The 16,802-nt window shown below is 51.8% G+C and overlaps 1 protein-coding gene across 1 annotated transcript in view; it reads left to right on the top strand.

The window, feature by feature from the left end:
- Nucleotides 1–3,331: 3,331 nt before the first annotated feature.
- The window catches only part of LOC140403871 (40-kDa huntingtin-associated protein-like), a 29,291-nt gene continuing 15,820 nt past the window's right edge, over nt 3,332–16,802 (top strand). Inside the window, exons 1-5 of the mRNA XM_072492085.1 lie at nt 3,332–3,441; nt 5,017–5,063; nt 7,568–7,640; nt 9,093–9,252; nt 16,075–16,143. Of these exons, the coding sequence (XP_072348186.1) occupies nt 3,383–3,441; nt 5,017–5,063; nt 7,568–7,640; nt 9,093–9,252; nt 16,075–16,143 (408 nt within the window). The 5' untranslated portion in view covers nt 3,332–3,382. The remainder of the gene's footprint in view (nt 3,442–5,016; nt 5,064–7,567; nt 7,641–9,092; nt 9,253–16,074; nt 16,144–16,802) is intronic.

Here is a 16,802-nt window from a genome sequence, read left to right as displayed (position 1 = left end):
TTGTTAGTCCCCCCAAAATGCATCACGTCACACTTTTCAAGGTTCAATTCCACTTGCCACTTGTGGTGCATGTAGGAATTTCAGATGTATTATATTTATTTGGTGCAATCAGGGTTAAACGTCTGGGTTAGTGTGTATGACTGTTGCAATCATGTTTTTTAAAATCCTGGTTTGAAAGACAGAGAGGTGTTTTGGAGCCAGAGGTGCAATGACAGCATCGTAAAAGTTTGGGCTAATGGACTTTTATTTAGATTAAGAGGGTTCCCCGGGGAAGTAAGCACGGTAGCACAAGTGAATAGCACTGTGACCTCACAGCACCAGAGTCCCAGGTTCGATCCCCCGCTGGGTCACTGTCTGCGGGGAGTCTGCACGTTCTCCCCGTGTCTGTGTGGGTTTCCTCCGGGTGATCCGGTTTCGTCCCACAGTACAAAGACATGCATGTTAGGTGGATTGGCCATGCTAAATTGCCCTTAGTGTCCAAAAAAGGCTAGGTGGGGTTATTGGTGTATGGGGATAGGGTGGAAGTGAGGGCTTAATGTGGGTCGGTGCAGACTCGATGGGCCGAGTAGCCTCTTTCTGCACTGTATGTTCCATGTTCTAAATAATTAGAGACATTGGCCAAGATTCTCCGAGCCCGTGCCGGGTCGGAGAATTGCCGGGGGGGCTCCCGCCGAGTCTCGCCAGCGTCGTTTGCGTATGGTCCTACCCAGCGGGACCTTGGCGTTCTGGTTGCGTGGGCCGTCCTGGTGGGGGTAGGGGGGGAGCCGACTCCACGGTGGCCAGGCGCGCGATCGGGGCAACCAATTGGCGGGTGCGCTAATTCTGGGGGGGAGCGGCTATGTTCCTCCACCCTGGGCCCCTGTAGGGTTCCGCCATATTGGCCGGGGGCCGGCGCGGAGATGACCGTGGTGCGCATGCGCGGACCCCGCCGGCTTTCAGCGCTGGAGCAGCGCACAGCACTCCAGCGGCCTTCTAGCCCCCGAGGAAGGGGTGAATAACTGGGCCTGGAGGCCCGTTGACACCAGCGTCGCTTGCACCGGTTTTGACGCAGGCATCAACACTTGGCCGGGATTTCGGAGAATCCTGGCCATTGTGTTCGGCTGAGTGAGATGATGTAGTTAATGGGAAGAGCTAGGGGTTAAAGCAGTCAGGGTTTTGAGGTTTTCAGGGTTAGTTTTTGGCTGGAAGGTGAGCTGAAAAAGCTTCTGAACAAATACAGCCAGAGATTCTCCAATATTCTGACAGGGGGTCAGGTCTCTTTCTTTAAAGCAGATTCAAAAGATCTCTCTTTCTCAAAGTGGAGGATCCAAGACATCTCTTTACAGCAAATATTCCTGAGTGCTGACTGTATTTAGAAGTGGGTTGGGATCTGAGATGGTTTTGTTGTTTGAGTGGAAGTAAAGATAGCAGTTCAGGGTTATTGTGTCACTGTATTGATGAACATTGTTTCATCATTGTAATTGTAAGCTATTTTCTTGTGTGATGTTAAAGATATTTTACATAGAATTTACAGTGCAGAAGGAGGCCATTCGGCCCATCAAGTCTGCACCGGCTCTTGGAAAGAGCACCCTACACAAGGTCAACACCTCCACCCTATCCCCAGTAATCCAGTAACCCCACCCAACACTAAGGGAAATTTTGGACATTAAGGGCAATTTTTCATGGCCAATCCGCCTAACCTGCACATCTTTGGACTGTGGGAGGAAACCGGAGCACCCGGAGGAAACCCACGCATACACGGGGAGGACGTGCAGACTCCGCACAGACAGTGACCCAAGCCGGAAACGAACCTGGGACCCTGGAGCTGTGAAGCAACTGTGCTATCCACAATGCTACCATGCTGCCCATATTAACACTGTATTAGTAATAAAATTTGTTTTAATATACCATATCCCTATTTTGTGTGTAATCATTCCTGGAGCGAAGTATCCTTTCCTCACAGTTATCAAATACAATATTGGGGTTTCTGTCCAATATCCTAGCAACTGTTCGGTCTGGTCCGGGATCATAATACACTGTCCTGCCCATCTGACCAGCCCGCCTATGTCACCCTGTAATCGAAGGGTTTCCTCCTCGCTATTTACCACATCACCCATTTTTGTCTCATCTGCAAACTTACTGATCATACTCCCCACATACACTGCAAACAGCAAGGGCCCCAGCACCAACCCCTGCGATACACCACTGGACACACGCTTCCAGTCACAAAAACAACCTTCGACCATCCCCCTCTGCCCCCTGCAATTTTGGATCAAATTTGCCAACTTGCCCTGGATCCCATGGGCTCTTACATTCTTGATTAGTCTCTCAAGTGGGACCTTGTCAAAAACCTTACTGAAGTGCATGTAGACTGCATCAACTGCACTTCCCTCATCACCAATTTGGTCAAGTCGCTCTGGGGTTGGTGATCTACCCTGACCAGATCTGCACTGTATCTGGCAGAGAGATCTCTGAGAGGCTTGCACTACAGTTCAGAGATATGCAGGTTAGGTTGATTGGCCATGCTAAATTGTCCTTTAGTGTCCAGGAATGTACTGGTTAGATTGCAGGGATAGGGTGGGGGAATGGGCAGCGGGGGGGGGAGGGGGTTTCCAGAGGGCCAGTGCAGACTCAATGGGCCGAATGGCCTCATTCTACACTGTTGGAATTCTATGATTCTACACAATTGCATATGTCACTGTCCGTATGGAGTTTGTACATTCTCCCTGTGTCTGTGTGGGTCTCACCCCCACAACCCAAAGATGTGCGGGGTAGGTGGATTGGCCACGCTAAATTGTCCCTTACATATTAAAAAAAAAACGTATCACTGATATTCCCTCCCTTGTTTCAGCATTGCTGTCCACTTTTGCTTAGATTTCCACAGAATCCCTATAGTGCAGAATGAGGCCATTCGGCCCTTTGAGTCTGCACCAACCCTCTGAAAGAGCAATCCACCTAGACGCACTCCCCACCTTATCCCCAATAACCTGCACATCTTTGGACTTTGTGAGGAAACCGAAGCACCCGGAAGAAACCCACGTAGATACAGGGAGAACTTGCAGACTCCACACAGACAGACACACAAGGCCGGGATTGAACCCAGGTCCCTGGTGCTATGAGGCAGCAGTGCCAGCTACTGTGCCATATAGCAGCTTATAGTGTTATAAATTACCGATTCCTTAATTTGTTTCCCATTATGTTCTCCTGGGATGTTATGAAAGATTAGCAGTCGGACAGCGACCCTCCCGCCCCCCCAAACCGATCCCCGATCCCCCATTCCCAGTGCTGAGAGAGGAGGGAACGATTCCGCCCGGAACCTTTCGACTAGCGCCGGGTTCTCCCGCCGGAAGCTCTTCGCCGCCCGGTCACTAATAACGAACGGACCTGATTGCCCCGCAGAAAGATGGCGGCGGAGGGAGATTTCCTGCTTCGATATCGAGCTGTTTCCAACAAACTGAAAAGGTGACGAAGGAGAGGGAGAGGGGGTGATGACCGGGGGGGGGGGGGGAGTAGGGGGTGGGTGTGGGTGGAGGGGGTAGGGGGTGATGACCCGGGGGGGGGGGGGGGGTGGTAGGGGGTGATGACCGGGGGGGGGGGGTAGGGGGTGATGACTGGGGGGGTAGGGGGGTGATGACTGGGGGGGGTAGGGGGGTGATGACTGGGGGGGGGGTAGGGGGGTGATGACTGGGGGGGGGGTAGGGGGGTGATGACCGGGGGGGGGGTAGGGGGGTGATGACGGGGGGGGGGTTAGGGGGTGGTGACGGGGGGGGGGGTAGGGGGTGATGACGGGGGGGGGCTAGGGGGTGATGACGGGGGGGGGGCTAGGGGGTGATGACGGGAGGGGGGAGGGGGTGATGGGGGGGGTTAGGGGGTGATGACGGGGGGAGTAGGGGGTGATGACGGGGAGGGGGTGGGGAGGGGCGATGGGGGGAGGGCAGGGGAGAGAGAGGGTGATGGAGGGGAGAGGGTGATGGAGGGGAGAGGGAGAGAGAGGATGGTGGAGGGGAGGGGGCAAAGGGGGAGAGGGGATGAAGGAGGGGTGAGGGGGTGACAGAGTGGAAAGAGGATGAAGGAGGGGAGGGAAGAGGTGGGAAGGAGATGAGGGGAGAGGCGTGATGGAGTGGTAGGGGGGGAGGGGTTAATGGAGGGGAGAGGGTGTGAAGGGGGAGAGGGAGTGAATGAGTGGAAGGAAGACGGGGTGAAGGAGGGGCGAGGGTGTGACGGAGAGGAAGTGAGTTGATGTTAGGGGAGAGGTGAGGCTTGAGAGAGTGCACAGAGAGGGAGGAAAGATGTGAGGAGAGAGGAGTGATAGGTGGAGCAGCGGGTGGGAATGGGGTTGCTTTTGAGTGCGGATGGGGGATTGTGGTCCGGATGGGGTGAGGGGTGTGATTGGATTCGGGATTACAGGGGTTGTGGGGGAGGGGGGCAGCAGTGGTTAGACTGTGGCTGTGGGATGTTTTGTGGGGGCTGACTTCCTGGGCTGGATGCTTTACTATGGCCCTGAGCCCATTCATCCTTTGTGAGCCAAAGCTGGATGTTCGTCTCTGGTGGTTACATGGTTGGGCTCAATCGAGACTCTCTCCACAGTGAAGACATTGTTCTTCACTGCAAATCTTTATTGCCCCAAAAATACTTGGAATAACTACAACCTTTTAATCACATTTTTGTTTTTTGCCTTAAGTGTTTAGTTCCAGTTTGTGTTTAGTTCCAGTTTAAGGCAGTATCCCCTCTTCAACCCGTGTCAGAGGGTGGTCAGGCCAGGGTAAGCCCCTTTAATTTGTCCCTTGGCTTAGTTTATTTGGTTTAGTCAAAAAGATTGAAACATCCAGCCTCCCTCATGAATGGATCCTGTGGCACTGGTTACTGTTACGCTGCTGTATGTGGGAGCTTGCTGTGCAATAATTAGCTGTTGCTTTGTCTACAACAGTGGGTGCTTTTTAAAAAAAAATTCCCAATGCACGCTGGCACGAGGCAGTTTGGTGAATGTGGCACTTGCTTTGCCCAAATCTTTTCCTGACTTGTGTCTTGTGTTTGTAGGCGGTTTCTTCGCAAGCCAAATGTGGCGGAAGCAAGTGAGCAGTTTGGTAAGTGGGAACAAAGAACAAAGAAAAGTACAGCACAGGAACAGGCCCTTCGGCCCTCCAAGCCTGCGCCGACCATGCTGCCCGTCTAAACTAAAATCTTCTACACTTCCGGGGTCCATATCCCTCTATTCCCATCCTATTCATGTATTTGTCAAGATACCCCTTAAACGCCACTGTCGTCCCTGCTTCCACCACCTCCTCCGGCAGCGAGTTCCAGGCACCCACTACCCTCAGTGTAAAAAAACTTACCTCGTACATCTCCTCTAAACCTTGCCCCTCGCACCTTAAACCTATGCCCCCTAGTAATTGACCCCTCTACCCTGGGAAAAAGTCTCCGACTATCCACTCTGTCTATGCCCCTCATAATTTTGTAGACCACTATTAGGTCATCCCTAATCCTCCTTCGTTCCAGTGAGAACAAACCAAATTTATTCAACCGCTCCTCATAGCTAATGCCCTCCATACCAGGCAACATCCTGGTAAATCTCTTCTGCACCCTCTCTAAAGCCTCCACATTCTTCTGGTAGTGTGGCGACCAGAATTGAACACTATACTCCAAGTGTGGCCTATCTAAGGTTCTATACAGCTGCAACATGACTTGCCAATTTGTATACTCAATGCCCCGGCCAATGAAGGCAAGCTTGCCGTATGCCTTCTTGACTACCTTCTCCACCTGTGTTGCCCCTTTCAATGACCTGTGGACCTGTACACCTAGATCTCTCTGACTGTCAATACTCTTGAGGGTTCTACCATTCACTGTATATTCCCTACCTGTATTAGACCTTCCAAAATGCATTACCTCACATTTGTCCAGATTTAACTCCATCTGCCATCTCTCCGCCCAAGTCTCCAAACGATCTAAATCCTGCTGTATCCTCTGACAGTCCTCATCGCTATATATATAAGGGAGCGTGGAGCTGCTTATCAGGGGAGGACTAGAAGAATTATAGAATCCCTACAGTGCAGAAGGAGGCCATTCAGCCCATCGAGTGTGCACCGACCTTCCGAAAGAGCACCTTACCTAGGCCCACTCCCCTATCCTATCCCCGTAACACCACCTGACCCCATCATTTGGACACTAAGGGCAATTTAGCAAGGGCAATCTACCTAACCTGCACATCTTTGGATTGCGGGAGGAAACTGGAGCACCCGGAGGAAACCCACGCACACATGGGGAGAACGTGCAAACTCCATGCAGATAGTCACCCGACGCCGGGAATCGAACCTGGGACCCTGGCGCTGTGAGGCAGCAGCGCTAACCACTGTGCCATATAGAATAGTCACCCCACAAGAAGCTTCTTAAATAATGAATCTTGACTCCAGTGATTACCACATTTTTACAAAACTCCATCTATGAAGAGGTAAATTCTGTTTGTTTCTAAACAGAAACATAATATTCATCCTTTTGGGGTCTGGGCATTTATGCTGGTGGGACAGGCAATATGAGGTGATTTCCGATTCCCTTAGCGCTGCACGATTCTGAGAACAGCATCGATTGAGAATAGTTTGAGAGTGAGACTCTTGCTTTGTGTGTTTCTCGCTGTTGTCTACAGACACTGGAATGCGAGTGTTCTGGGCAAAGATGTTGCCGAGCTCCCGATAGGTCCTTGCTGTGAGAAGGTGCTGCCACCCATTGGTTGCGGCTGATATTGCAGCTGTGCTGTGGAGGCGATGGCACCAGAGAGCAGAGAAGGAGGCCGTTCAGCACTTGCGCCTGTGCTAGCTCTTTGGGACTAATTGGACAACTCATTCAAAGATTTCGCACTGTCCGAGATTTCCCTCTGAATTCTTTCCCCTTCAAATATTTATCGAATTCCTTTTTGAAAGCCTTTCGATAGAATCCACACTGCACAAGGAAGCCATTCGGCCCATTGAATCTGCACCAACCCTCTGAAAGAGCACCTCGACCCACTTCCCCCGTCCTATCCCCACCAAACCTCCACATCTGTGGACACTAAGGGGCAATTTATCATGGCCAATCCACCTAACCTGTACATCTTTGGACTGTGGGAGGAAACCGGAGCACCCGGAGGAAACCCACGCAGACACGGGGAGAACGTGCAAACTCCGCATTGACAGTCAGCCAAGGCTGGAATCGAACCCGGGTCCCTGGCATTGTGAGGCAGCAGTGCTAACCACCTGTCTGTCACTTCCAGATATGTGTGTATCTGAATCCACTGTTCTTGCTGAATCTTAAACACTGAGGTTGGAACAATCACCGCTGAATAACCAGTGCATTTCGGCTCAGGAATTGTCTCGGATCATCAGGTCAAGTCATCCCTGTGGAGAGTCTACACTTCCTCGTTCTCCATTCTCAGGAGAAAATCTCTGCTCCCCCCCCCACCCCCACCCCCCTCTCACCCCGTTTTCAGCTCCTAGTTTTGAGTTATTCCAGAGACTGACCTAGGCCTGGCGTGACTGCCCTCTGTCCCGGTTTGAAAAAGTTGTGAAGCATCCTCCCAGCTAAACTCGCTGAATGTGATCTTCAATATCTTGGGTTGCAGGGCAGCTGGCCAAAGAGCTGAGACAGGAGGAGTGCCTGCAGTACGCTGGCTTCTGTAACCTGGCCGTGGCTAGGTAAGTGTGCCCTCGATAGGGCCGCCCATCCATCTAACTAGTGTGGTAAACTGGGGGAGGGGACATGGAGAGACTGGGGGTGGGGGCTGCGGAGGGGGAGGCGTGGGGACCAGGGGAGGCGTGGGGACCGGGGGAGGCGTGGGGACCGGGGGAGACGTGGGGACCGGGGGAGGCGTGGGGACCGGGGGAGGCGTGGGGACCGGGGGAGGCGTGGAGGCTGGGGGGGAGACGTGGAGGCTGGCGGGGAAGCGTGGAGGCTGGCGGGGAAGCGTGGAGGCTGGGGGGGAAGCGTGGAGGCTGGGGGTGAAGCGTGGAGGCTGGGGGGGGAGACGTGGAGGCTGGGGGGGGAGACGTGGAGGCTGGCGGGGAAGCGTGGAGGCTGGGGGGGGAAGCGTGGAGACTGGGGGAGGCGTGGAGACTGGGGGAGGCGTGGGGACTGGGGGAGGCGTGGGGACTGGGGGAGGCGTGGAGACTGGGGGAGGCGTGGGGACTGGGGGAGGCGTGGGGACTGGGGGAGGCGTGGAGACTGGGGGAGGCGCGGGGACTGGGGGAGGCGCGGGGACTGGGGAGGCTGGGGGAGACGTGGGGGCTGGGGGAGACGTGGGGACTGGGGAAGGTGGGGACTGGGGAAGGGGGAGATGGGGGAGGGGGAGATGGGGCTGGGGGAGGGGGAGATGTGGGGACTGGGGGAGATGTGGGGGCTGGGGGAGGGGAGATGTGGGGACTGGGGGTGGGGGAGATGTGGGGACTGGGGGAGGGGGTGACCTGGGGACTGGTTTGAGGGGGAGATGGGGCTGGGGGAGGGGGAGACGCGGGGACTGGCGGAGGGGAGACGTGGGGACTGGGTGAGGGGGAGACGTGGGGACTGGGGGAGACGGAGACGTGGGGGGGCGGGGGAGACGTGGGGGGAGATGTGGGGACTGGGGGATGGGGCCGTGTGGGGACTGGGGGAGGGGGTGGTGTGGAGACTGGAGGGAGGTGTGGGGACTGGGGGAGGGGGCGGTGTGGGGACTGGGGGAGGGGGCGGTGTGGGGACTGGGGGAGGGGGTGGTGTGGAGGCTGGAGGGAGGTGTGGGGACTGGGTGGTGTGGGGAGTGGGGGAGGGGGAGGTGTGGAGGCTGGGGAGGGGAGGTGTGGAGGCTGGGGGGGAGGGGTGGTGTGGAGGCTGGGGAGGGGGTCGGAGCTGGATGGGGACTGGGGGGGGTGGGGGGTGAGGATGCGGCCATGTGGGGACTGGACTTATGCTCTTCTCTATAGTTCCCCATTCCTATGGGGTGCTCCGTGATGGGGAGACGTTCCTGAAGTGTGGTAGTGGAGGATATGCTTGGCGAGGTTATTTTGTCACACTGCCACCTCGGGGATGATGCTGATTGTGAGACTGAATGAGACCGGGGAAAGTCCGCAGGTTTCCTAAGCCTTGATTGTCAACGTGTCTCTGCCCATTGCGCTCAGGTGCGAGCAGACGCTGTTCAATGCCCCCGGGGAGGCCCTGGCTCTGACTGACGCAGCCCGACTCTTTCTGCAGGCTGAGAAGGAGACTCAGAAACTCCAGTGCCCAGGCTTCGAGGAACATTTGCAGGCCGCAACCAACTGCTACAGCTTCGCCATAAAGGTGGGGAAGAAAGGTTTGCATTTGTGTAGCGCCTCTGATCACCTTTGGATAGTGTTTTGCTTTTGAAGTGTAGTCGCTGTTATGATGTAGCGTCTGGTAGCCAATCTGTGCACAGCAAGATCTCACATTCAGCACTGAGATAACAAACCAAGTATCTGTTTCAGAGATGTTGGCTGAGGGATAAATATTCACTTGTGTGATGAATGTAGAAATTGTTATATTTTATATCTGTTGCAGCAATGTTATTAAAAGCCTGAGTTAAGGTATATATTTGTTGCAGTAATATTATTAAAGAACCTAGGTTAAGGTATTCCGACTGTGTAACTGCTAAAGTTGTAATTAAGAAGTTGTAAAAGGTGAGGTCATGATTGATTCTAACTGGACGGCACGGTGGTGCGGTGGTTAGCACTGCTGCCTCACAGCAACGAGTAACCAGGTTCGATCCCGGCCCGGGGTCACTGTCTGTGTGGAGTTTGCACATTCTCCCTGTGTCTGCATGTGTCTCACTCCCACAACCCAAAGATGTGCAGGGTAGGTGGATTGGCCACACGAAAGTGCCCCTTAATTAGAAAATGAATTGGTACTCTAAATTTATTTTAAAAAATTCTAACCATTTAATTATTTACATACAGAGGGCTCATGGGATATTATTATGATTACTGATGATTCCCTGGAGAGTAGAACATTTGAGAGGTTGCATTTAGTCCTAACTGATCAGGTCAGGTAACATTTTAATGGGATACAGATGGTGTAATTAATGGGAGGAGCCAGGTCTGTATGTCGTTGTGCAATTTGGCGTAGGATTTGAGTTTGACAAGAGAGGTGTGCTGGATCTGCCCTTGAAAGGGTCTCTCTCGAAGTCTCTACACAAAAGACCGCAAATAAACCTGTTGTCAACTTTATTTATAAGTGGCATTTGAACTGTATTGTGTTGCTTAATTGGAATTAGTGACCGGTTTACTTTTCACTGTACTTCGGTACATGTGACAATAAATCCAATCAATCATATCAATCAATCAATGTTCTTTTTGTTTAAGAATTGTGTAACATCAAAGAAATAGCAAAATGTGATTAATTCTGTGTTTAAATTATCGCTCCTGGGAGGGAAGTATCTCTTCCTCTCAGTTTTGCAAATTAAAAATAATTGTTTGGGGTTCTCTTCCGGTATCCTAACAAATGTTGGGGTCTGATCCGGGATCGTGACACCAGAAAGAACTCCCTTTCGAAATAACTCCAGTTGCCAGAGAAGGCAGATTATGGTCTAATCCAAACAACGGCCCCCCAGACAGTGCCGCACTCCCTCGACACTTCCATTGACAGTCCGGTTTGTGTGCTGAGCTCTCTGGAGTAGAACTTGAACCCATGACCTGCCTCGGAGGCATGTTGCTGTCCACTGAGTCTCGACTGACACCCAGATTGTCGAGACTGCGAAAGGGTTGGATGCAGGACATGGGACGTTCCCACTGTCGAAATTAACTGTTGTTGCCTCATTAATTACATTTACCACTTGAGAAATTTGCAACCTGTGAGGGTGATTTCTCCCTTGGTTTTCCCACGGGTTGACACGCCGTGGGAGGGGGGTCCCTGAGCATCGGCAAATCTCTGTCACCTCGTCCAACCGTTACCAGCCATGGTGTCGACTGGATGATTGGCTGTGGGGGGCATCACAAGCTATTCAAAACCTGTGACCTGACACGCTAATGAGCGAATGGCACCTTAGATAATGATCAGGATGAGGAACCCTGGCAGAACCAGCCCACCTCGAACCAGCCCACCTCGACCTCAGATACCGGCTGCCAACTGTAGAGCCCAGGGTGAGGTCCCCAGATGCAGGCGGCATGGTGGTTAGCACTGCTGCCTCACAGCGCCAGACCCTCGGGTTTGATGCTGGTCTTGGATGACTGTCTGTGTGGAGTTTGCACCATCTCCCTGTGTCTGCCACACCACATCAAATAAGAACATAAGAACTAGGAACAGGAGTAGGCCATCTGGCCCCTCGAGCCTGCTCCGCCATTTAATGAGATCATGGCTGATCTTTGTGGGCTCAGCTCCACTCTCCGGCCCGTACACCATATCCCCGAATCCCTTTATTCTTTAGAAAGGCATCTATCTTTTTCTTAAAAACGTTTAAAGAAGGAGCCTCAACTGCTTCACTGGGCAAGGAATTCCAGAGATTCACAACCCTTTGGGTGAAGAAGTTCCTCCTACACTCCGTCCTAAATCTACTTCCCCTTATTTTGAGGCTATGCCCCCTAGTTCTGCTTTCCCCGACCAGTGGAAACAACCTGCCTGCATCTATCCTATCTATTCTCTTCATAATTTTATATGTTTCAATAAGATCCCCCCGCATCCTTCTAAACTCCAATGAGTACAGTCCCAGTCTACTCAACCTCTCGTCATAATCTTATCCCCTCAACTCTGGGATCAACCTAGTGAATCTCCTCTGCACTCCCTCCAGTGCCAATATGTCCTTTCTCAGGTAAGGAGACCAAAACTGAACACAATACTCCAGATGTGGCCTCACCAACACCTTATACAATTGCAGCATAACCTCCCGAGTCTTGAACTCCATCCCTCTAGCAATGAAAGACAAAACTCGATTAGCCTTTTTAATCACCTGTTGCACCTGCACACCAACTTTTTGCGACTCATGCACCAGCACACCCAGGTCCCTCTGCACAGCAGCATGTTTTAACATCTTACCATTTAAATAATAATACATTCTGCTGTTATTCCTCCCAAAATGGATAGCCTCACACTTGGCAACATTGAATTCCATCTGCCAGACCCTAGCCCATTCACCTAACCTATCCAAATCCTTCTGCAGACTTCCGGTATCCTCTGCACTTTTTGCTTTACCACTCATCTTAGTGTCGTCTGCAAACTTTGACACATTGCACTTGGTCCCCAACTCCAAATCGTCTATGTAAATTGTGAACAACTGCGGGCCCAACACTGATCCTTGAGGGACCCCACTAGTTACAGGTTGCCAACCAGAGAAACACCCATTTATCCCCACTCTCTGCTTTCTGTTAGTTAACCAATCATCTACCCATGCTACCACTTTACCCTCAATGCCATGCATCTTTAGTTTATGCAGCAACCTTTTGTGTGGCACCTTGTCAAAATCCAGATATACCACATCCATTGGCTCCCTGTTATCTACTGCACTGGTAACGTCCTCAAAAAATTCTACCAAATTAGTCAGACACGACCTACCCTTTATGAACCCATGCTGCGTCTGCCCAATGGGACAATTTCCCTCCAGGTGCCCCGCTATATCCTCCTTAATGATAGATTCCAGCATTTTCCCTACAACCGAAGTTAAGCTTACCGGCCGATAATTACCCGCTTTCTGCCGACCTCCTTTTTTAAACAGTGGTGTCACGTTTGCTACTTTCCAATCCTCTGGGACCACCCCAGAGTCTAGTGAATTTTGATAAATTATCACTAGTGCGTTTACAATTTCCCTAGCCATCTCTTTTAACACTCTGGGATGCATCACATCAGGGCCAGGAGACTTGTCTACCTTTAGCCCCATTAGTTTGCCCAATACTGCCTCCTTAGTGATTACAATCATCTCAAGGTCCTCACCTATCATATCTTTATTCCCATCAGTCACTGGCATGTTATTTGTGTCCTCCACTGTGAAGACTGACCCAAAAAACCTGTTCAGCTCCTCAGCCATTTCCCCGTCTCCTATTATTAAATCTCCCTTCTCATCTTCCAAAAGACCAATATTTACCTTAGCCACTCTTTTTTGTCTTATATACTTGTAGAAGCTTTTACCATCTGCTTTTATGCTCTGAGCCAGTTTACTTTCATAGTCTACCTTACTCTTCTTTATGGCTTTTTTAGTAGCTTTCTGTTGTCCCCTAAAGACTTCCCAGTCCTCTAGTCTCCCACTAATTTTTGCCACTTTGTATGTTTTTTCCTTCAATTTGATACTCTCCCTCACCTCCTTCGATATCCACGGTCGATTTTTCCCCTTTCTACCGTCTTTCTTTTTTGTCGGTATGAACCTTTTCTGAACACTGTGAAAGATCGCTCGGAAGGTTCTCCACTGTTCCTCAACTGCTTCACCATGAAGTCTTTGCTCCCAGTCTACCTTAGCTAGTTCTTCTCTCATCCCATTGTAATCGCCTTTGTTTAAGCACAAAACACTGGTGTTTGATTTTACCTTGTCATCCTCCAACTGTATTTTAAATTCCACCATATTGTGGTCGCTCCTTCCAAGAGGATCCCGAACTATGAGATCATTAATCAATCCTGCCTCATTACACAGGACCAGATCTAGGACCACTTGTTCCCTTGTAGGTTCCATTACATACTGTTCCAGGAAATTATCCCGGGCACATTCTCGAAACTCCTCCTCAAGGCTGCCTTTACCAACCTGGTTAAACCAATCGATATGCAGATTAAAATCTCCCATGATAACCGCTGTACCATTTCTACATGCATCCGTTATTTCTCTGCTTATTGCCTGCCCTACCATCCTGTTACTATTTGGTGGCCTATAGACTACTCCTATCAGTGACCTTTTCGCCTTACTATTCCTGATTTCCACCCAAATTGATTCAACCTTGTCCTCCATAGCACCAATATCATCCCTTACTATTGCCCGGATGCCATCCTTAAACAACAAAGCTACACCACCGCCCTTACCGTCCATTCTATCCTTTCGTATAGTCTGATACCCATGGATATTTAACTCCCAGTCGTGACCATCTTTTAACCATGTTTCAGTAATGGCCACTAAATCATAGTCATTCACGATGATTTGCGCCATCAACTCATTTACCTTATTTTGTATCCTACGAGCATTCAGGTAAAGTACACTGATGCTGTTTTTTATGTCTTTGTTATGAATCCTAATACCTTGATCAGTAACTTTTCGCAATTTATTTTTCCTCTTACCCTTTCTCCTAATTTTCCTTGTCTTTGAACCCATATCTCTACATAATAACCTGTCACGTAACCTGCTGCCTTGATCTCCATTAACCATTATACTGTCCATAGCTTTACACTTCCCTTCCCCCACAACTTGCTAGTTTAAAGTCCTTGTGACCAACCTATTTATCCTATTCGCTAGAACACTGTCCCAGAATGGTTCAGGTGAAGACCGTCCCAACGGTACAGGTCCCTCCTGCCCCAGTACTGATGCCAATGCCCCATGAAATGGAATCCCTCTTTCCCGCACCACTCCTTTAGCCACGTGTTAACTTCCCTAATTTTCTCAACCCTATGCCAATTGGCACGTGGCTCGGGTAGTAATCCAGAGATTATAACCCTGGAGGACCTGTTCTTTAATTTCGTCCCTAGTGTTTGATAATCCCCAAACAGGTCCTCTTTCCTAGTCTTACCTATGTTGTTAGTCCCAACGTGGATCACAACAACTGGATCCTCCCCCTCCCTCTCCAAAATCCTTTCAAGCCGATCAGAGATGTCCCTCACCCTGGCACCGGGCAGGCAACATACCATGCGGGACTCTCGATCTGGCTTACAAAGGATGCCATCAATCCCCCTAATTATAGAATCCCCTACAACTACCACTTGTCTTTTTGCTCCCCCCTCTTGAATGGCTTCCTGTACCACGGTGCAGTGGTCAGTCAACGCGTCCTCCCTACAGCCCTCTTCCTCATCCACACAGGGAGCAAGTACCTCATACCTGTTGGACAAGGTCTCGGGCTGAGGCTCTCTCTCCTCTCGCACTGTTTTCGCTGTCCCAGCTCTCTCTCCTCCCACGCTTTTAAAATCTCCCGGCTCTCTCCTCCCGCGCTGTTTTCGCTGTCCCGGCTCTCTCTCCTCTCGCGCTTTTAAAATCTCCCGGCTCTCTCCTCCCGCACTGTTTTCGCTGTCCCGGCTCTCTCTCCTCCCGCGCTGTTTTCGCTGTCCTGGCTCTCTCCTCCCGCGCTGTTTTCGCTGTCCCGGCTCTCTCCTCCCGCGCTGTTTTCGCTGTCCCGGCTCTCTCTCCTCCCGCGCTGTTTTCGCTGTCCCGGCTCTCTCCTCCCGCGCTGTTTTCGCTGTCCCGGCTCTCTCTCCTCCCGCGCTGTTTTCGCTGTCCTGGCTCTCTCCTCCCGCGCTGTTTTCGCTGTCCCGGCTCTCTCCTCCCGCGCTGTTTTCGCTGTCCCGGCTCTCTCTCCTCCCGCGCTGTTTTCGCTGTCCCGGCTCTCTCCTCCCGCGCTGTTTTCGCTGTCCCGGCTCTCTCTCCTCTCGCGCTTTTAAAATCTCCCGGCTCTCTCCTCTCGCGCTGTTTTCGCTGTCCCGGCTCTCTCTCCTCCCGCGCTGTTTTCGCTGTCCCGGCTCTCTCCTCCCGCGCTGTTTTCGCTGTCCCGGCTCTCTCTCCTCTCGCGCTGTTTTCGCTGTCCCGGCTCTCTCTCCTCCCGCGCTTTTAAAATCGCCCGGCTCTCTCCTCTCGCGCTGTTTTCGCTGTAGAAGCAAAGATAGAAGCAAAATATCACTGATGGGGTAGCACAGTGGTTAGCACTGCTGCCTCACAGTGCCAGGGACCCGAGATCAGTTCCAGCCTTGGGTATGTGTGGAGTTTGCACTTTCTCCCCACGTCTGCGTGGGTTTCCTCCGGGTGCTCCGGTTTCCTCCCACAGTCCAAAGATGTGCAGGTTAGGTGGATTGACCATGCTAAATTGCCCCTTAGTGCCCAAAGATGTGCAGGTTATTTGGGATTACGGGAACAGGGCGGGGAGTGGGTCTCAGTAAGGCGCTCCTTCGGAGGGTCGGTGTAAACTCAATGGGCCGAATGGTCTCCTTCTGCACTGTAGCAATTCTCTGGTTCTGTGACAGCCTCTCTCCCTTTCTCTCCAGGTTTACATTGAATTGAACCAGCCAGTTATGGCAGCGAGTCTATGTTTAGAACTTGGAAATGCGTTGAAGGTAAAATCTCCATTCACCATTCAGTACTATCCACCTCAGCACTGACCCTCTGACAGTGCAGCATCCCTCAGCACTGACCCTCTGACAGTGCAGCACTCCCTCAGTACTGACCCTCTGACAGTGCAGCACTCCCTCAGCACTGACCCTCTGACAGTGCAGCACTCCCTCAGTACTGACCCTCTGACAGTGCAGCACTCCCTCAGTACTGATCCTCTGACAGTGCAGCACTCCCTCAGCACTGACCCTCTGACAGTGCAGCACTCCCTCAGCACTGACCCTCTGACAGTGCAGCACTCCCTCTGTACTGCCCTCAGTACTGACCCTCTGACAGTGCAGTGCTCCCTCAGTCCTGCCCTGGTCTACCAGTTTGTAAGAGTTGAGCCGGGAGTGGCGGAACACGGAGGGAGTCAGCAAACAGCAGAGGCCGCTCCAAAATGGAACTGATTAGTTCACGTGGCCGAACGTCAGACTTGGTGCAACACTGGATCTGAACAAGAATACAGCCCCATTCAAACCTGAAAACGGGGCAATTTAAATAGAGACTCAGTGTACTGTCACCACCCATCTCTAGCTGACCGTGCGTCGCTGCCACATACTGCACCCCTGCCCCATCCCTTCCCCTCCAGGGGCGGTGTAATTACTGTCCCTTTGCTAAACAA

Source organism: Scyliorhinus torazame, chromosome 29, assembly GCF_047496885.1.
Source record: "Scyliorhinus torazame isolate Kashiwa2021f chromosome 29, sScyTor2.1, whole genome shotgun sequence".
In the NCBI taxonomy this organism is placed as follows: domain Eukaryota; kingdom Metazoa; phylum Chordata; class Chondrichthyes; order Carcharhiniformes; family Scyliorhinidae; genus Scyliorhinus; species Scyliorhinus torazame.
The sequence above is the reverse complement of the archived record's forward strand: the minus strand, read 5'-3'. Positions and strand labels throughout refer to the sequence as shown.